This window comes from Prionailurus bengalensis, chromosome D4, assembly GCF_016509475.1.
Source record: "Prionailurus bengalensis isolate Pbe53 chromosome D4, Fcat_Pben_1.1_paternal_pri, whole genome shotgun sequence".
NCBI lineage: Eukaryota > Metazoa > Chordata > Mammalia > Carnivora > Felidae > Prionailurus > Prionailurus bengalensis.
Window position 1 is genome coordinate 75,072,728 of NC_057359.1, and position 21,653 is coordinate 75,094,380.

Genomic DNA, 21,653 nt, shown 5'->3' on the forward strand with positions numbered 1-21,653 from the left:
CTGGGGAAGGATCAGGTGCAAAGCTGGGTTCATTGAATTACTTTGGCGATACAATTACCCCTCAGCTCTTCCGGCTGCTGTGCAAAGTGGCTTTCTATGCAGTCAGGGTAGATCGAAATGAGGCTCAGGACTTCAGATAAACAAAGTCCTAGAAGGCCTGACTGGGAAGGGACTTTCAAGATTGGTGAGTCCAATGCATTCATTTCACATTATGTGAACACTGACACAAGGTGCTTATATAAAGGACTGCCTCTATGAACACAGGGAGTTAGTTTGTTGTTATTCCAACTCAAAGAAGGGCCATGGTAGAGACTAGAAATGTGTGTTTACTTCTAGTTAAACATGGGAGAGTGGATATGCCAGTTTAGTTCTATCTTCTTCTGAAACCCACTACAATGACGGTAAAGGGATATAAAGTATAAGCCCACAAGGATGAGGTGGATGATAGAGGGGACAGATACAGGCATGCAATGTCAACAGGATCTAGACAGATGGGAAGGGGTGCCATGGAGTGACAAGTGAGGGGGCAGAGCTGAGAAAGCTGGGGCATAACTCACTAAGGGGGTGGGGCCAGTCAGAAGCGGGTTGATGAACACCACAGAGTCCAGCAAGTTCAGGAATGGAATGTGTACAAAAGCAAAGATGCCTTTGAAGACTAGGGTGGGGCATGGCTGAACAAAGGTGTGTTTAAAAGCTTAAATAAGGAATAGATGCCAAGCTCTCCAACAGTCTAGAGGACTCCAAGCTCTCCAAGCTCTCTTCAACAGTCTAGAGGACTGTCCTTCCCAGTCTAGATGAAAGGCTGAGGTTACTCTCTGGAGAGACTGAGCCAGAGAGAAGATTCTGGATTGAAATCCACCAGGCTCAGTGGTGCTACAGTGGAAACAGAAATGAAGGTTTGTTCACATAGGAGCCCAGGCTCTTCTTCCACCTATGCTCCTAGCAGCTTGGTTTGAAAGGGTTGGAGGAACCTCTAGAGAGATGGAGTGAGATGGAGATGTGAGTCCCCCAACAAAATGACTGGGTACTTGCTTACTCACTCTATGTTGAGCCCCATAGTTGACAAGACCTGTGTATGCATTTGGGACTCCCAATAAACTGTTTCATTCTTGGCTCAAGGACAAAAGGGCCATCGGGCATTGGGTGGGAGTTTCCAACATGAAAGAAGACCCAACCGAACAACAGCAGTGGAACCGAAAGAAAGAAAGAAAAAAACTTGGAAGAGACACTATTCAGGTTGTAGAATAAAATACCAGAAACATATATTCTTAGAGATAACAAGAAAATGATGCACGGAATATAAACAATATGCTAGAAGAAGATGAATGAACAGGGAATAAGTAAAAGATCTTGGAAATGTAAAATGTGATGACCAAAATTAAAAATTCAGTAACAAGTTTAGAAAATAAAGTTTAGAGATAAAGTTCACTTGTGTGAAAGGAACAGCTAAAGTTATTTCAAATTGGAAAGTATGGAGAAAAGAGGAGAGAATATAAATAACTGCTGTAAACAGTATTAATGGTTGATGGCATAAGAACATGGTGATGTATGTTTCAATATCTAATGGAATGATACCATCTGTGACATTGTATATATGGCAAATATTCCGAAGAAGCCTTTGGCTTTTGCTTAATAAAACATTAAAGCACCATGAACCCAGCTCCTAAAATGTCCTCAAGTCTTGTGAGCAGTGGTTTTTGATCTTGGCGGGCTATCAAAACTGGAGTCTGGTTAAAATGAGACAGGGAGGCTGGAGAATATGATTCAGAAGGTCTGGCATGACATCCAGTCCCTATTAATTTGTTTTTTTTTTTTTCTTCTCAGCTCCCTAGCTGTATTGGGGAGAAACAACCCTAGGGTAATTCTTTTCTCTTTTGAGGATCATGCACATGTTTCAAACAACAGTAGAGAGTTTCTATACTTCAAGCTACCTTGACTGTACCATCCACAGATTCATACACCAATAGGTAACCGGTGACAGATGCCCTGGGGGGTCTCCAGGTGAGGAGAGCAGTTTCCGACTGAACGTCAGTAGCAGTCAAGTCTCTTGGAGAATCAAGGTCTGCAGAAGATAAGTCATTTATTATCAAATACGTCAGCAACTATAGGACAGAAATCCCTGGCTGGGTTATCAGGAAGCCTGGGTTCAAGTCCTTGCCCTACTGTTGACCTGTATGACCTTGGGCAGAACCTTCCCCATCAGTAAATGAGGAGGTTGAGTCATGTGATCTCTAAAGACATAATTCTCTGTGGTTCATCTCATCCTAAGGGCCAGATTTTCCTGAGCTCTACATACTCTTGATTGGTCTTGGGTGGATTTAGGGAGAAAGACACAGCTGTGAACGTAATTACCAACCTCTCTTGCTCTTCAGTAATAGGACAGATGAATGCTGATATTGGCATTCACCTCTACTGAGAGGATGCTTCCTCTATTTCCCTGCTTGCCACAGTTTGTAAGAAGATCTCAATGTATAAAAACCCAATGGACGTCTAGGAAAACGTGCCTGAAACATCTTTCTCTTAAAAATATTTCCCTGCCTAGAACATGGATCATTAAACAGTGGGTTTGGGGCCAGTGGGGCCTGGTTTTCCACTTAAAAAGCCCTCCTTTTAAAACCATTTCCTAGTCCATGGGGAGAACAGGTCATTTCAGTTCAAAAGGAAATGGTGTGTTTCTTAAGGTCCTGACTGAGTGGGCACTGTTGAGTTTAGCTGATGCTGACATCATCACATTGCAAGGATCTGACTTAAGAAAGAAGGGTTAGAGAGCATGAGCACTGAAGATGAAGCCTGTGGGTGGGCGTCTTCCCGCTCCCAGCGTCTTTGTACCTGTTGTGAACTTGGTAGTGATGACTGAACTCTTCTGAGGCCCTTTCTCTGCAAAGATTCTCAGCACATATTCCGTGGCAGGCTCGAGGTCGGTCAGAGCATACTCCACTGTGTTCCCGGACACCGTGCGTGTAATTTCTGGCACTAGACATAAAATACACACACCGAGGCAGTTACCTCTCCCTGTGTGAGCCGTCAGCACACTTGGCACATGGCACACACATCTACTTCTAGCAACAATTTTCAGTGACCCTGCAGAAAGGCAGGTTTTGATTTCTGAAATGACACACCCTCCTTGCTCTGTATATGAGGAGTGCTCACCTCATATACAAAGGATTTATCACACGGGGACTGGATTTTTCCGGGCACCACCGAAAAGAAAGGGGACGGGGGGGTCAGGGCTTTCCACATGGTGCTGGCTGGGGCAGCTTTGCAGCTGAGGTGTGGGAACCAGCTAGAGGAGAGTTGTAGCTAATGTCCCCAAGCCTAGGGCTGCCCAGATTTAATGTGTCCCATTGCTTGCTCTCACCTCCTTTTGGCTTACTGTCATGTCCTTTTATAATTTGACAGATGTTGTCAAATCATGAGGCTGGGGAGCCACAAAAATTGGGCAGCTGCAGACACGTCAGAGCCTGGTTACTGCTTCCCAGACCCCTTTGGGTCAAGTCCAGTGATAGATACTGAATCATGGTGCCAGGAATATGTGTTTATTTCCGAGTCACATGTGACTGACCACCTTGGCTTGCCTGGGACTGAGAGGTTTCTCAGGGTGTGGGGCTTTTAGTGCTGAAACTGGGAAAGCCCTGGGTAAACTGGGATGAACTGGTCATCCTGTCTGTCATCCCTGAAACCCCCTTTTCTAGACCTGCCTCGACTTGTTCCATAATCGCTGTGAACTATAGTCTAATTTACTATATATAGGTGTGATAACCCCAGATTCCCTGACTCGGAGGAGTTTGCTCTTAGGGAATATTTAAGAATTGAAGAGATGAATGAATGAATGAATGAAGAAAAAGAAGTGTAAAAAGAATAAACCCAAGAATCTCTTTTCCCTCAACCCTCAACTTGCTCTATGCTTACAAAGAACTCTCTTAGCTAGTGTCCAAGGGAGAATGAAGATTTTCAGAGGCCCCAGACATGGGTTATGGTGCCTTTCACATTGTCACTGCAAGTAAAACAATACTGAACCATAAAATATGAAAACTTCCATATGCTTTGGGATTAAGATAGGAAAATTTTTTTCTAGCGTAGCTCATTACAAAAACATGAATTCATTCACCGAAAAGAAATCTCTTTCTCCTCTCTCTTATTTGTATTTGATCTTATGTTTTGGTGGTCATGGTGTGCTGGTGCCCTGAACAAGTGTTTAGTCTTATAACTGAGTAAATGAATTAGCACAGATATCTGCAAAGACAAGGAGAAATCACTTCTGATTTCTCAATCACGCCTGTTACAACTGGCTCCCTCTGTGGCCTCTAAGAATTCCAGGTTCCCCAGCACCTCCTGAAATGGCCTGTTTATTTTAAATTTTAAAAAATTTTTCATTTAATTTTGAGAGAGAGAGAGACAGAGCATGAGCAGGGGCAGGGCACAGAGAGAGAGATGGAGACACAGAATCCAAAGCAGGCTCCAGGCTCTGAGCTGTCAGCACAGAGCCCGATGGGGGGCTCAAACCCACGAGCCATGAGATCATGACCTGAGCCAAAGTCAGACGCTTAACTGACTGAGCCACCCAGGCGCCCCTGAAATGGCCTGTTTAAGACTCAAGATTTTGAACTCATTCTTTGTAAGAGATGACAACTGCTGCTTAGAGAGGAAGTCTCACAGTGACAGGCAGGGACACTAGCAGGGGAGGAGGGACAGGCTGGGGAGACACATGCAGGCTGGAGACGTGCTCTTTGTTTTCCTTGAAATTACCTCCTGGCCTTCCTTGGTATAACCACAACACTGATTCTCTTTATTCGTCAGCAAGCACATGAGGATGGGTAAGGCCTCCCTTGCCCCCACCCTGGCCAGGCCCTCCACACCCACCCATCCAGCCCCATCCTTTGGCCCATGAGTCTATTCTGAGGTTGACAGCCGCAAGGACGTCTCTGGCCTTCCAGCTTACCCGTGTAGTTTTGCCATCCTGGACCAAAGGTGACGGGGAAGAGGTAGAACAGGACAGACACTCCTCCTGGTGGGGAGGGTCTCAGACATGACCTTACCTCTCTCCCCTGTGTAGGAGATGACGTAACTGTCCACAGGGGCAATGGCTGGCTGCCACATGGCCAAGGCTTCTGAGTCAGTGATGTTGGCTGTCACCAGGCCAGATGGGCCATCCAGAGCTGTAAAGAGAGGTGACTATATGTTGGAGAGATAGGCAGTCATGGGGTAGGACATCAGACACAGCTGCTCTGCAGTCTCCCTGCTCCTAGACTCCTGATGTTGGGGTTAGGATACAGTGTCTGTTGTGTGGACAGTTCCGAGTCCTGAGTCTGGAGCCAGGACCACCTTGGCTGGAGTCATGATTCCTTCCCTTGCTGGTTAGGTAATCTTGGGTCTCTACTTCCCTACTTGTAAAATGGGGATACTGATTCTGTCTGGCTTTATCCTCAGTGTTATTTTGATGCTCACATGATATCGGAGGTGAAAAGGAGCTATATAAACTGTAAAGGGCTGGGCACATGATGAGGGTTATCATTATAGTTCATATCACTTGTTACAAAAACAGGGGGCAAAGGCGGCCAGAGGCTCTTCTGGGCTTTAAAGGATAGCTCCAGTTAGGTGGCTCACAGGCAACATGGAGCCAGGCCCCAGAGGCTGCGACCCTGGGTTCTACCACAGCTTCTCTGCCTAGTGTCTGTGTGCCCTTCTCCAAACCTCACTTTCTTCAGGTATCAGAGGGCGGCTGCTCTAAGGATGAACTAGACGATGTGTGTGAAATGTCTGGGATAGCACTAGCTCACTGCAGCTGCTATTGTTACTTTTTTTTTTTTTTTTTGAGTGGGGAAAAGGGGCAGAGGAAGAGGGAGAGAGAACCCTAAGCAGGCTCCACACCCAGTGCAGAGTCTGATGCCGGATTGCATCTCATGCCCCATGAGATCATGTCCTGAGCCAAAATCAAGAGTTGGATGCTTAACTGACTGAGCCACCCATACTACCCAATATCCCTTTCTCAGAAACTAACCTAAATACGACTGTTGCCCCCTAGCATCTGCATTTATTACTCAGTTATTCTAGGACAATGGCCCTGGGAGGGTGGAGGGCAGCAGTCATTGGTTTACTTCAAAGATGAGGCTCCTGAGCTCCAAGAGATGTGATGACCCGCCTGAGAAGCAGGAGGAGGCAGAATAATTTTGGAAGCCCACACGGTCTGCTCTGAGTTCCTTCCTGTTTCAGCCTGCCTGTACAGGATCTCCTTTAAATGCCGAGGACAATGGGCCTCAGGAGGAAGTGCACCCAGCTTTTGCAATCTGTTGCCGCGGAGAGTCATGAATGAAAGATTTCTATGGGGGAAATAGGGCCTGTGTGGCAGGGCGGACAGGACTCTGGGTTCAGATGGGATGTTTTAATTGCATATTATCAACTTTTTTAGACTATTAGGATATTTTTAAAATTTCCTATGAGGCCCATTCTTTGGATCCCTTAATGGATTAGACTGGATAATTGCTCGTCTATCAAAGGATAAATTGTTCAGAGACATGGCTGCCTGAAAAGAAATTTTCCACTTCATTCTCCTTCAGTGCAATTCATTATTTCCCCCTCCTTACAGCATGCTGTACAAATCAGGTTATAATAGGACAATAATCCTCTATTTAGAAGAACACAGGGCTTGGAGTGAGGCTGACCCAAGTTCAAATTTGCTTCAGCAATCACTAGTTCTGTGGCCTTGGCCAAGGTATTTAATTTCCCTGGATCTTAGTTGTGTCTTCTGCAAAATGGGAATGATAACAGCCATTTTAATGATTTAACGGCAAAAGGTTTAGTAACAGTGCCTGGAATACAGTGACTGCCCAATCAAGAGTACTTTATGGCTGTCCCCATTACATGTCAGTGTGAAGCACCTGTTTGGAAGGACTGTCTCAATAGGCAGGGAGGGAAGGAGGTGGATTAATGTGCACAGTCATTTACATTTATGGAAGCTTTACAGATATCATTTCATGTGATCCTTACAGCACCCTGCAAAGGAAGCAGAATTATACCCATCTTACAGAGAAGGAAACCAGATCCTAGAAAAATTCACTGATAGCTCATGTATCTAGAAGTGGTAGACTTGGGATTTCAGGTCAGTGTGACTCCCAAACTTGTACTCTTTCTTCCACACTAACCCAAGAAATGGGAGGCCCAGGGAGGGTAAGGATGAAGGCAAGTTTACCCTGCCCATAAAAGGCTGGGGATGGGCCAGAAATGAGGTCTCCTGTGCTCTAAATTCAGTCCATTTTCCACTAGGGTTTCCCAAATAAAAGAAAATTTTCCAGCTGCTGAGTCATGAGCAATAATACGGAAGGTGAGAAAAACACCTGTGGTGAACGATCCTGAGACGGGTTCACTTTCCTCAAAGCCCTTCATGGCGATGACACTGACGAGGTATTCTGCTCCAGGCAAGAGCTTCGCCAGTCTGGTCTGAGTCTTGGTTCCGTCCACAGTTACCACTGAGGGTGTCCCTGGAACCCGGCAAAAGCAAGATCGGGAATGGTGAACCTCACTGAAACATACCATCGCCCCAAGAATGGTGTATCCAATTTGGAAATGAAACTATGCCTTTATCCAGTACCATTTTCTTGACTTCCTCTCATTTGCTCCTACCCTCTGGCGTAAGAGAAGAGGCCTTACTTTTTGTATAATACTTTTTTTCCATCCATGCAGATGCCAAAAAGCAAGCCAGGAGAGGAAAAAACATGAAATCACAACGTGCTAAAAATGGCAAGTTTCCGTTCAGTAGAGAGTTGGCACGTCATGCACATTTTATTTATTTATTTTTCCCACAAAGACTATGAAAAGCTCACTCTTAATGTATATCTGATATATTTAACCCATTATCTTAGCTTTGGAATATACAGACTCCCTTAGTAGTAGAGATCCTACTCTTTAAGAAAAGAAGATGGTCATAGTCAAGTTCATACTTATATTTATTTAAAAGGCCTGAATTCATACTTCTTAGAATTTCAGGGCTGGTGAGGAGCTTGTATATCAGCTGGCCAAACTTGCACTGGGCTGCTACATCATCCCTTTGAAGAGGTATCAACCATCCTTTCTGTATATCCTTCTGCTTGCCAGAATGTCTTGAGGCAGATTTGACTGTGTATCCCCGCCCCCGCCGCCCCCAGCCAAGCATGGTCTTTGTTGTGGCCCCTGTGCGCTGGACTAGAACTCTCAGCTCTACTAAGTCACAACTCCCCATCTGTACTGAGACAGGCCGATTTGGAAATCAAAGGGTAAAACTTCACATACATCCAGCTCAAGATCAACTTTTCAGATAAGTGTGCTCAAAGAGAAAAAGGCCAGTGTATTTAGAGTCTCTACCATTATGAGAAAACAACATTGGGGTCCATTTCTTTTTTTCTTTTATTTTTTAATGTTTATTTGTTTTTGAGAGAGACAGAGAGAAACCGAGCACAAGCGGGGGAGGGATAGACAGAGAGAGGGACACAGAATCCGAAGCAGGTTCCAGGCTCCACGCTGTCAGCATAGAGCCCGAGGCGGGGCTCAAACTCACAAACCGTGAGATCATGACCTAAGCTGAAGTTGGACACTTAACCAACTGAGCCACCTAGGTGCCCCAGGGTCCATTTCTCACAGAAGTTGAGAACTTCAAGGCTGGAGAGGGTCTTCATAAAATGACCCTACACAAGGTAATTCTTCCAAGGATCTTAGAGCACTTTACAAATGAAATCTACAGAGATGGTCTCAAATAAAAGGAAATAATTTTCTTTGGTCATATTTGGGGAGGATGGCAAGTATCAGGGTTTCTTCACTATCCCACTCACACCCTCCAGGCCACTCCTCCCCTCCCCTTTTTGAGTGCCCTACCTCCTCCAACAGGGACATAGGTGATCCGGAAGCTCTCCACCTGGGCAGAGGGCGCCATCCAGCTGACAGTGGCTGAGTTTTCAGTGATGTCTGAGAAACTGATTTCCTTAGGAGAGCCCATGGCTGTCAAGGAAAAAGCACAGGAGAAACCCAGAAACAGTCAACTATATTGCTCATCAATGATTCTTCCTGGATTCCTTATCCAGGAAAACACAGCCCCTAGAGTTTGTGGCTGAGCCATGCCTTTAGGATAGAGAATGTGGTGGTCTAGGGTCAAGTTGTGACTCGATAGAAACAATTGTTCTCTCATTCAGGTACATGGGCCCAGGGCTGTAAAGCAGCCATTCGGTTTCATTTCAGTACAATGTTAACACCACAGCTGACATCTAAGGAAGTGAGGCTGGCTGGTTTCTCAGCTTGGAATATGCCATCCTATCATTTTTCATTTTTAGCATTTTTTTTTTCAAACTTTGCATTGTAGCTCCTTTTATTAAATGATACTAAGACTTGACAATGGTATGGTTCTTTGCAATTGATTGGAATTAACCCTCATTTAGAAACCCCTGAGAAGGTGTGGTTGTAGCCATTTTACAGAGGAGCAAACTGAAGCTTGGTTCTCCAATGCACATTGTTGTGGTGTGACCTTTCTGGGTCCCAGGACTGGGCAGCAGAGCCAGCTGGAATCCTGGGGATCCTGGAAATAATGTTCACATGGAAACTGACCTCAACAAACCCATTCCTAGAACTGGATGGAGGTCCAGAACCAGGAGACCCAACAAACACCTCACACACACTGGGCCCACCTGGGGGGAAAGCCATGTTTCTGCTACAGCCATACCTCCCCCCAAACCCAGTTTCCATTGGCTTTGCTCTGTATTTCTTGGCTTAGCTCCTTGACCTCTTCAGCTGACCATGTTTAAGCAGAGAGTTCAGGAAACAATTTTCAGGCCTCCAGGGAACTTGTTTCTCATCTTTCCCTTCTCCAACCCACGTTGATCATTAAGTTTTAAAACCCACAGCCCACTGTGGGGAGTTGTTTTTCTTCCCTCTCCATTTCTTTTTCCCTCCTCTTTTGGCTTTCTCCTGTGACCTGGTAGCACCTCCAGACTCTGAAGGGGTTGACTGGGGTTTTGCCCTCTCCTTGGAAAGCTCTGGAAACCATAAGGGCTCTGGGGCCCGGAAGATCTTGATTGTCCAAACACCACGGAGGGCCTGGGCAACCTGGGGGCAGGTCCCTTCATTTCTGTGGGCCCCGGTTGCTCCATCTGTCCAGTGGGAAAAATGATGCCCACCTACAGGAATATTTTTAGGATTAGCAGAGCTGATGGATGTAAAACCCCTAACAGAATCTGGCATGAAGTAAGAATTCAGTAAACATGATTGCTCTCTCTTTCGTTCCCATGTAACTATTTTTCCCATGGGCTACCCTGGATTTTGAAGTAACTTCCAAGAAAGATCTAGATGAGGCCGGCTGAAGACAAACCAACAAACCCCAGTGAGGTGTGCAGATGAAGGCACTGTGGCTCTCCTGCAGCTCGCCGGGGTCCACACCGCCTTTCACTCTGACTGCAAACCTCACTGGTGCAAGTCCTAGCACATTTTAGATGCATCTTTGTGGCCACAGCTTTTGTTTCTCTAGATCCTAGGTTTTCTCATCTACAAAATGGCAATATTATCTGCCATGCTGTAGAAACCGTATGAATTAGCAGCCTCATACATCATGCCCGCCTGAGGGATGTGCCTGATTAGAGTGGCAGGAAAACAGCCATGTATAATAACATGAAGGAATGGGACAATAGCGATGGAATTCTAGGTTCATTTGGGGTGATAGTTTTGGACAATAGGCCTTCCTAGGTGTGGAAGACTATTTGTTATTTTAGTATACCTTCTTCTGTCATAAATAATGCCCTAAGTCTCCAGGACCACAGCAGAGGAGATGGTCAACGGGAACCTAAAGACAGAGCTTCACACAGCAACTAAATCATACTACTTAAAAGCTGGGAAGACCCAAGCAAGGCAATGCCTCTGTCTCTCTTCCCAAGTGGATGCATGATTTTCAATAAAAACTCCATTATGGAAACATCTGGAATTGTTAAAAAAAAAAAAAAAAACTCACAAGGAGGTTGATGAGGGCTTTTATCCGTAATTTGCATAAAAATTTGCCTCCCCAAATCTGAAGCAAATGTCCATTGCTTTAATCACCTGGCCCTTGATAATCAGCTTTAAAAATTTATTCTCCCTTCAACATACTTTTTTTTGAACACTTCATATGTCCGAGGTCCTATGTTAAGCTAAGGGGACAGCTACTGTAGCCAGTATGGTTTAAGAGCAAGGATTTTCGAGTTAGACTGACCTGCGTTTGAATTCCATTCTGGCCTTACCTGCTAAAACCACCTTACCCCCTGAGGTCTCAGTTTCCCTTCTGTGAAGTGGAACTGACCGTGGCACTCCCCGGCCTGGCTGGATCATGGTGATTCAGTGAGACGAAAGTGTGTCCGTTGCCTGGCTTCATGTGGCATGGAGCTCATGCTTTATAATTGGTGGTTACTATCTTTATGCTTCATGGGAGTCAGAGCCAGAGGCACCGAGCATAAAGAGCCTGGTTCATATAGAAGGAAGGATTGCCAAGCAAGGGTCTCTGCAGACCTGCTGAGTCAGGCCCCCGGGGCACAATGCTGTTGCAACTCCGGTGTGTGGTTTCAAGTGCATCTGAACTGGAACTGAGCATAGGACTTGCAGGGCTGCCTTGCTGAGAAAGGAATGTTAGGGGGGAATGGGTGGCACATTGTGGAAGTTGGGAGAAGGGACACTGACTCCCCCATTGGCCTCCAGGGAGGAAGGGAGTACCAGGGATGTGTGTGTGTCTGGGGGCAGTGATGGGGACAGGCTAAGGAAGCATTTCAGGCTCCTCACTGAGCACTAGAAACTCCAGAGAAGAAGAATAAAGACATCATATTCTGTTGTTGGATTTTTAACTATTTTCTGTCTATTCTGGGGACCCTCTATTTGGGCACACTGGTGTCTAAATCCCCAATGGCAAAAGATGTTTCTGGTAACTCTGGGCTTTCCAAAGAGGGCCACCGCTGCCGTGAAGATGTGGCTCAAACAACGGAGGGGAAGAGGAGCCATTGCAAATACACAGATCACCAGACGGAACAAAAACTTATGACCTAAGTATCCACCAGTAGGGGAATAGTTATGTAAATAAGGCTCATGGGATTGTCTCTCAGATCTAATAAGCCAGAAACACACATACACTACAGTGTGCAAGAGTGTTGCCCCAACAAAATTTAAAAAAGAGAGCTTAGATTTGTGTCAATTTTGTCTATCTGCATAGACAAGAAAGTGGTAAAATTGGCTGCCTCTACACAGAGCAACTGGGTAGCAGGGACATAGCTGAATAGGGACTTTGCTAGATGTTCTTTTTTTTTTAATTTTTGAATTTTGAACCAAGTGATCCATGAAAAAATAACATTTACTTGAAATCACCCAAACATAAGAATAGCTAATATTCTACAATGGGCAAGGCAACAAAATACTCAACAGTCATGGGCTTATTTAAACCTCATAGCTGAATTCTGAGTTCAAGTCTACTTGCCAGATGAGGGGACTGAGGATCAGAGAAGAAAGGACTTGCCCAAGACCACGCACCTGGTACAGAGAAAGGATGAGACTCCAGGGAGTCTGCCCAGAGGCTCCAGTCCACACCACTTGGTACACTGCCCCCAACAGCCTTCCCTGCCACTGGGCACTTGCTGCTAGCAGCTTGTGCTCAGGGAGCCACAGGAGAACCTGCAGCAGCTTTTATGAGGATAAGGAGGAACAGAGTATCTCAGAGAAGGGTTTACTACTGTGCAGGAGAGGAAAGAGGAGGAAGGATAGAAAAATGGAAGGGAAACTTTCTAAAGCTGATGAGGTGATGGTGGAATCAGACGTGTGTTGTCTAATGGAGTCACCTCCCCTGTCCTCTCCAAGTACAGAGGGGATTCGGGCACACATGTGCACACACACACATGCACATGTGCGCGCACACACGCGCGCACGCGCACACACATACACACACACACACACACATACATACACACACATGCTTTGGCTGTGAAATACAAAACCCCAAAGAAAGAAATCAAAGAATGGCTTTCCAAAGCACGGGGTCTGCCTTTCTTTTCTTTTGTTCTTAAAAAAAAGAAGAAGAAAAAGAAAAAGCTCTTGATTATTCATTCTCTCTCTCTCTCTTTTTTTTTTGCTTTAGCACTGTAGGGCCTCTAGAAAAAAAGATCAGCAAAACAAAATCAGTGATCAGAAGTAAACTTTGAAAGGCAGTGTTTATAAACCAAGGTCAAAAATCAGGCTCTGTCTCTGATCTCAAGTTGTTTTATGGGCAGCCACAGTGAGGGAGGAGACAAGGACCCGCATCCCAGGGATAGGGTGTCCAAGTTAATAAGAAACAGGATTTTTCCTCTGACTGAACTGCTGTCTGCATTTCAGCATTTCCTTCACGCCTACAAATACTGATTATGGTTTCTGTAGGTGGTGTCTCCTAGTTCAGTAGGTCCTGAAACCTGATGTAATAAAATACCCATCTCTGGACCAAGAGAAGGTTTTGGCTAATGTTGCACTCAATGCCTGTCAGAGACAGCAAGTATGTACCCTCGTCAGTTAGCTGTCATCCAGCCTGCTTACATTTATTTAGTAGTAATTAAAATAAGATGGTGTTTGGGTTCTACCCCAAACCTGGCCTTGCGACATTAGGCAAATCACATCGGCTTTCTGGGCCACAGATTCTTCATACACAAACAGAAGAGGCTGGGATATACCATTCCTCTTGTCCCTTTTACCCCTCCTTGTGCTTTTGTGATTCTTTCTTCTGATCCCTCTTTGAAGCAGTCTCTCTCTAGGGAGTGCTATGTCTCTCCTTCTCCCTCAATTTCAGGAAGGAATTCACCCTACCTTTCATAGATCTTTCCCTCTAAAGAGACTGTTACCAATGAACTTTTTTTTCCTTGAAACAACTCACATGGAAAAGGGTCTGCATTTCCCCCTCTAGTGCCTTTTAAAGTTGTTATGAATATCACATAAAATCAGTGAGCTTCATGAAGAGCAGCTTGTTGACCTTGCCAGCTCCCTCCTTTGATCCTTCCTGATCACGGTACTGATTATTCACACACAGCATCTGATAAATATTCATCTTTATAGGTGGAGGTACCACTTCTCCATTATCCCCTGTCTGCTCTAAGGTCAAACATTTGACCAAAGAACAAGGAATTATACCTCTGCATTAAAAAAACAAAACAAAACAAACAAACAAAAAAACAAAACGATGGGATAATTGTCCTAAAGAAGGGTCTTTGGAATTTAAAAAATGTAATAATTATAATGATGATGATGTATTAATGAAAACAATGAAAATCCAAATAGCTTTAATTTACTGAGCTTTTGCTATGTACCAAATCCTCTGCTATGGGCTTTCCATGAATTATCTCATTCAATCCTCCCAGCCCCATTCAATAAATGGCATCATACTCTTCTTGAATTAAGGCTTAGCCAAATTGTCCACACTCACACTGTCTATAATTGAAAAACCTTGGCTGCATTCAAAGATCTTGTAATTTCCCAGCCCTGTGAAAGAAAATCCCCAAGTCATGACTTTTCTTGGTTATATCCTGTTTATGTACGGTACCTGTTGTTGCTATAGCACTGACTGGTTGGGATCGCCTTCCACTGCTTATTCCATAGAGTTCAATTTCATACTCAGTGGCCTCTCTGAGGCCAGTTATGTCCCTGGTTCGTTCGGGGGCAAGTAGGGTTATTTCCATTGGCTCAGACTGCTTTTTGGTATCTCTGATTTTGAGAACAAAACTGTCGAAGACCCCGTCATCAGCTGTCCAGGACAGACGGAAACCGTCTGGGGTGGCATCTGAAACCAGAAGGTGGTCAACTTCTGGCTCGGCTTCTAGATGAGAGAAAATGGTGGGAGGAGGAGAGAGAACATCATTTACCAGCCAGTGCAATCTTCTTTTCCAGTGGGCGTATCAATATTCAGTGGCCCTGTGGCTCTCAGAGATAGAAGTGTCCTGAATACCAAAAATAAAATTATCCAACACAAACAAGTAGATCTAGGGGAAGGGAAAGATGGAATTCACACATTCACTACAAGCCAAGTGGCTGCTTGCATATGTGAGTTTTGTCTAAAAGCAATTCTATAAATCCACATCTGGACTCAGCTTTGGCCCCTCCCATGCATTATTAAACAAGTTCAAAGCCAATAACTTGTTTACATTTGTGCTCTGATCTCCCAATGGCTGAGTGCCCATCCTCTGTAAGACCTTTTTCTTTTCTTTTAAAAAGATAAATAAACCAGTATTAATGATCTGTAGAGTTGCCTATGATGATACTGCTGATTATATTTCCCTTGATCCTGAGCAAAATGGCCTTTAAAATGTTATGTTATGGTCTTTTTGCTTTTTTCTTGTTAGTACTGTTGTACTAAAGAAGGCTCCTACTCTCGACTTTTTTGCTTGCCTTTTTAACTATTAGATAAATGTTCAGAAGGTAAAACTGAGGCTTGAAACCTCTTGTGCTCCATACTTTGGACCCAAGGTATTATCTTGGATTGCCTTAACCAGACAAAACTCAATGTCAAGGTAAATTTAGAGCCGAGTTTCCCAAAGTGTACTCAGAGCAAACTATTCCTGTGTGTTCTTCTTCTTTAAAAGGCACCCAGTGTCAAATACTGCCTGGGTAAGTCCCTTTTGGAGAGACACAGGCGCATTGAGATCTTCTGTGAAGCCTTGTTGTCAAGGATCCTGTTAAACTATGTTTAACTCAGTGGTTCCAAAACTTATTTGATCATGGAACTTCTTCACCAAGTAGGACCTTTGAATATTCTATGGAACTAGTAAAATCTAGAAAGACTTTGGGAAACACAGATTTTTTACTGTTAATGTTGTTAATGTATGTGTCTCTAGGAATTATTAGTCTTGAGAAAATTATGGATTTAGTCTGTGTCAAAGAATCTCTATGACATTAGTGTTTACCAATATAATAGGTCTGCAGTTGAGTTTTCAATAACAAGCCCACCTTGTAGGTTTATCAAGATCACAGTTGACATTTTAAGATGACAAAATGCTGTAAATAAGTATATCTTTGAAATATACCCATTGGTATATTTCTTTTGAGAAGGCTGAAACATAGCTGGGGACCAGCCAGGATGTACACAGGAGAGGATGATGTGGAATAAGCACACAAGAACTACAGACAAGACATGGTCTAAAAGGACTTGGGATGCCAAGTGGCAAACATTTCGACCTTCTCATTTCTGGAGAGGGAGAAGAGGAGTGTTCAGTAGAGACATAAGACAAGGGAGAGTGTGATGGGGGGAAACACAAAAGAACAGGCCACATCTATGGATTCAGCAGAGAAAATGGACAAGAATGTTAAAACCATGGTGATATGGTAGATGGATTACATGGAAGGGAACCAAGGAGAGGAGAAAATGGCTCACTTGAATCCAAATACCTGTAACAATCTCAGCCCTCAAGGGTGTGGTTTGGTGCCCTTGGGTGAAGCCAGAGACCATGACCTCATAACCAATTCCAGTTATGAGGCCTCTGAGCTCCAACTTCCTCTGGGTTCCTGAAAGTGTGAATTCCTGGGGGTCCAGCAGCTTCCCAGAATCCACCACCGCTACTAGGAAGCTGTCAAAGGCATTCTCCGATGCCATCCAGGAAACTGTGAACCCGTAGGGATTAATGTCGGAAATGGTTAGGTTTTCCAGAAGGGGCAGGGCCTCTGAAAGAAGGGAGGAGTGAAAATAACTCAGGTTAGCAGCACTGACCCTGCAGGGATAGCACAACTCTCCATGGATACTGAGAGATACCCAATCAAACACTAAATGTGTTAATTTCTCAGAAAACGAATATTTAGTAAGAGCTTATTGGCTGCCAGATGATGTTATCTTGTGTAAATCTCTCAACAGGCCTATGAGATAGATAATATTCCCATTATACAGGCAAAAAAAGCCTGAGTTTCAAAGAGGTTGATTGGCTTGGCCAAAGTCACAGAGCTAGTATGTGATAGAGCAAGGTTTTTAGCTGGATCCCACTCCAAAGGCCATGAATTGTTCCCTGTGTAATTGGATATCTTGTGTTGGGTTTGTACCTCTTTCTCTATTTCCAACTGTCTTCTGGTCTTGAAGGAAATCAGCTCTTTTTTTCCCCCCAATATACTGATATACTTCCTTTTGGGTACACTTCATATGTTTCCATTTCACTTCTAGTTCACATTTTGAATCAAGTTAATGAGGCCCCTTAGTGACATACATCTTCATTAGCTGAAATAGGGGGAGGGGGTAAGATTTTTTTCATGTGGCAGAATTAACAAATTAGGGTTATGGTCCAGTAAGCAATACTATGATTCACTGATTCTTTTGCTGTTTGTTTTCCTGGATAAAGTAGGAGGTAAGGACATGTCGGGATCTTTAATAAGTTCTGGTGTCATCTGTTCATTCATTCACCAAACATCTGTGTCCCAGGCACCCTTATTTCTTAGGCATCAAGGGGTCTTTTCACACACTGGGATTCCCAAAATAGTGAGGTTATATCAGGTAAATTTCTAAGTGCTAAGTTCTAAGTACCAATTGACAAGGCTTCATGTTTATTCTCCTATTTAATCCTCATAATGACACTGTGAAATAGCTACTGCTACCTTCCCCCTCTCCCCCATGATAGCTAAGGAAATAGAGATCAATGACTTATATACAGGATTCCAAATCTACTGGGTGGCTAAGCTGGGCTCCCACCCAGGCCATCTGATTCCAAGCTCAATGCTCTTTCCACACTCTAAGCCAGTGTCTAATTAGTCAACCCCATCAGGGCTGGCAAGTGTGGAGGCTTAAGTAGGATTGGTGGAGAAGGTTCAGAGCCCCCCGCTCTAGCAAAACGAAACACAGTAATAGTGAATGTATTTTTTATTGGAGGGGACATGGGGCTGGGAACTCCATGACCAAGGCTGCTTTAGCCACACCTCATTTACAGCCTTCTTTTCTGCTGCTTCTAAATGGAAACTTTCAAAGAGATAAATGACCTTACACTAATGCCCAGAGTCTAATCCATGAAATGTAAAGAAAAATGTTTTACAAAGAAGTCATTGGTGATTGAATGAACAAGTAGATGAATATCCTCATCCCCAAAGCAAAGATTTAAATTTTGTTGTGGGCTGGACTTCCTGTACTGATTTAGCATATTTGGTATTTGTTTTGAGGCTTTTTTTTTTCCAGGTAAGGATCTTCTGAAAATCATAATTCTATTGAAGGCGAAGATGAAATCACTTATACTGTGCAAACAGACTTCTTTGTCTCCAAGACAATGGTCTCAAGTTCTTTTGCTGAGTTTATTTAGGTAAGTGGCGCCTCTTTGGATAGCTAGCCTCTGTGTACCTCCACACCATCAAAGCAGCGGATTCTCGTGAAAAGAAGGGCATTCAGGCTAATTAGTCAATCAAAGTCTTGTTATTTATAGTCATTCATGTTCAACTTTTTTTTTTCTTTTTAAAAATATGCTTCTTTTAAAACTCAGGGTCTTTTCACTTCAAGGATTAGCTGAGACAATGCTGTAACCAGATCTAGGATTCCCAAGACCAGCCCTCCCAGACTGCCTTTCTTCTCTCCGTTCTGCGGGAGGTCCTGTGGGAGGCTACAAGAGATGGCCTGATGGGGTCTGTGGCTGGCCATTCCTGCCCTCTTGTGCATCAGGAGGCAAGAGACTGGGAGCCCCCACCACTCTCTCCCCTGCCCCACTAAGAAATGACCATGTTCTGCATTTGAAGACTTTTTTGAATGACTGAATTCACAGTAGGCAACGGGACAGAAAACATAACCACCTTTTGATCTTACATTAAAACACGTCCAGTGTTCTCTTGAAAATAGTAAGAAAATCATGATTTCATAACAATAGCTGCTGAGTTTCTATCTAGAATTGTTGCTTATTTTTAAGAATGTTACTTCCCTCCTAGGAAACAGCAGAAAGAACCCAGCATCATAAGATGCCTACTGGATGCCAAGCCATTAAACTTTATCATATCCATTTAGATCCTGAGACAAAGCTGACAGAAATGGCTGTGGGGGTCCCTTTGTCAAATATAAGGAAACTGGAATTCAGAACAGTTAAGAACCAGCCAAGGTTATGCAGCTAAGAATATGTGGGGGAAGTTCAGAAACCACTCAGGTCTGATATCAAAACCCTCACACTTCTAGGTCATCATGGCTGCTTCCAATTAAATATTTAATTGATCTTATTAACATATTTTATCAGTAGCGATTTAGATGCTGGGAGAGGCCTGGTTTAATGTGAATCAGCAGGCAAAGTCAGTCTCCTGAAAATTATCAGTAGTGGAAGGCAAGAGACTTCTAAATATTTTCTGAGGTATGTAGCCTTTGCCATTGATTTGGGATGATCTCAGGAAAGAAAACGGAAAGCCATTTCTTTATGTAATTCTTCAGTAATTCAAAGAGAGGTTGGAGGTCAAGTTCAATAAATGGGTAAGCTTCAATTAAGTTTGGATTTATCTGCTACCCTAGGTCAAACCTTCAGTAATTTGCTGTGGATGCTGACTTAAGACAAAGTGGTTTTTTTTTTATTTAAAGGAAAAGAGAAATTATTATATTTCTGGGGCAAGTGGTTTATAAACTGCCTTACTTAGCATGATTTATGGCAAAAATTCCTGCTCCAGGCTATGGGTAACATAGAACTCACTTTTCAGCCAGAATTGCTAAAATATGTATCAGCCTATAAAGCTAGACAGGAAAATCCTGGGAAGCTTTATGCAGCTGTTGAGTACATGGTCTCCATGTCCCATGAAAAGCTGCAAAATATCCCTCTTTGCAAAATACCAGAGGATCTGATCTCTCTTCACTTAGATGTTTACATCTGGAGTGAAGACTCTACTGGGGGTTGACGTTCCCTTAGAATGCCTATCACCTTTCCTCTCTGCTGTACCCCATCTCAAAATTCTAAATGGACAAGTGAGAACCTTTGAATGAGTACCTGTCATGACAAAAGCAGTGAGGGGTCTCGTGGGGTCCCCAGCCCAGGTGGTCCCTGCCACACTAATGTCATAGCCAGTGTTCTCCAGCAAGCCCGTGATGTGAGCATGCTGTGTGTCTCCTGAGATCGTGAATTGCTGGGGCTCATACAGTGAGTGAGAATCGCTAACATTGACAACAATCTTTGCAAAAAACCTGGCTCGAATGCTCCAGGACACATTGAAGCTGTCAGGAGTAATATTGCTAAGGATTAGAATGCCCAACTGTGGCTCTGGCTCTGAAGGGAGAGGAACATGGGCAGAAGAGAAAGGAGATGGATTATTAGAGGAAGCAGTTGGTTTTTCCAGAATATAGCCATAGGACATAAAAGTGCCAATCCCTCCAAATATTTGCAGAAAGGTAGTATATTAGGCTGTGGCTACACCTGCAATGACTAATGCTAGAGAATATACTTTCTCTGCAGGTATGGATGTGCATTCTTTATAAGTATAGACACGACTACTTGCTGGCCATAAGAAGAAAGGTGAACAGGCATTAGAATGGCAGATAGGAGCAACAGAGAATATTTAGGGTGCATTTCTAAAGGTTTGCAGCGGGACACTAGCTCTGTAAGATGTCCTAAGAAAAGTAGCTTTTAGTAAAGTATGTATGGGTATTCTATCTCACCCTAGAGATTCCCAAAGCCTGAGAGTATTTTATAGCCTCTGAAATGCTGGTTCTGTAAAGAAACCTACTTAATTTTGTGCAGCCCAGAATTTCATAAACTTATTGATCAGTGGATACTCTTTCAAAGGATATTCTTTGAACATCTCAAGTAGCTTGTGGTTCACAGAGCATGTCTTAGGAAATGCTACTTTGAAGTTTCCTTATTTAGTTTTCTTTTGATCTATTTCGATTGTACAAATTAAAGGCTAATATCCATACAAGAGAAATTCTCCATAGTTTTTAGAAATCCAAAGGTTTCCTATACACCATAAGAAAATCTGCATCTTACCCTGAATACCGTAAAGGTAAAAATGGCTTTCATTAAAAAATTCTTGGTGTATGCAAAAGTTAAAAGAAAATTTAAAGTTAGGTGTTACATTTTCTAACTAGAAAATTTACTTACTGGATAATTTGGGAAGATAAGTGGTTCTCCTGGAGGTTAATATTCTCTTGTCCCTTAAAGACTAGGAGATCAGTGATCAAGGCAACTCATTTTGTAATGTAGGGGGCCTGTACTGCTAGTTTCCACTAGGATGTATACGATCTGGCCTCCTCAATGCACATTTATCGAGCAATACTAACTTTAAAGTAAGTTCGACTCAAACTTTATTTTAGAAAGAGGCAACAGTCCTGGAGGGTTGAGGTACCAGGGTTAGCACTGAAGGTTGGGAAGAAGCAGACTATTTCTTCCAAGGACTTGGGAGTTGTTTTGCTGCAGCTCCAGTATTAGGAGGAAAGAAGGGACTCATCTGGATAAACTTAAACTGGACAGTTGCACAGCATAATTTGATGCCACAAAGTCCCTAAGGGCAAAAAGAATCTGGCCCCAAAGCAGAAGATAGCCATAAGTAACGGCATGGAATCTCCAACTTAGCAATTAGTTTGAGAAGATAATGACGCTATAATTTTTATCCATAACATTGGCATAAATTACCTCAACCGCACTAAAGGTAGAACCCTCCAAGTGGGCCTCTGTTTGCTCTTTCCCTGTGTTTTGCTGTGGCAGCAATCTCTCAAATTAAGGATGCATGTTAGGATTCTTCTCATGCCACCAAAAAGAGACTCG

The 21,653-nt window shown here is 43.6% G+C and overlaps 1 protein-coding gene across 5 annotated transcripts in view; it reads right to left on the minus strand.

The window, feature by feature from the left end:
* Positions 1-21,653, minus strand: part of TNC (tenascin C) — a 95,523-nt gene that overhangs the window by 11,169 nt on the left and 62,701 nt on the right. For 4 of the 5 annotated variants that reach the window (XM_043565858.1, XM_043565859.1, XM_043565860.1 and 1 more), the window contains 6 exons: positions 14,522-14,794; positions 8,842-8,964; positions 7,332-7,475; positions 5,037-5,156; positions 2,830-2,973; positions 1,932-2,062 (listed from right to left, as the gene is read on the minus strand). In XM_043565858.1, the coding sequence (XP_043421793.1) occupies positions 1,932-2,062; positions 2,830-2,973; positions 5,037-5,156; positions 7,332-7,475; positions 8,842-8,964; positions 14,522-14,794 (935 nt within the window). Of the gene's footprint in view, positions 1-1,931; positions 2,063-2,829; positions 2,974-5,036; positions 5,157-7,331; positions 7,476-8,841; positions 8,965-14,521; positions 14,795-16,359; positions 16,633-21,653 lie in introns of all 5 variants that reach the window. The other variant, XM_043565857.1, reaches the window with a different exon arrangement.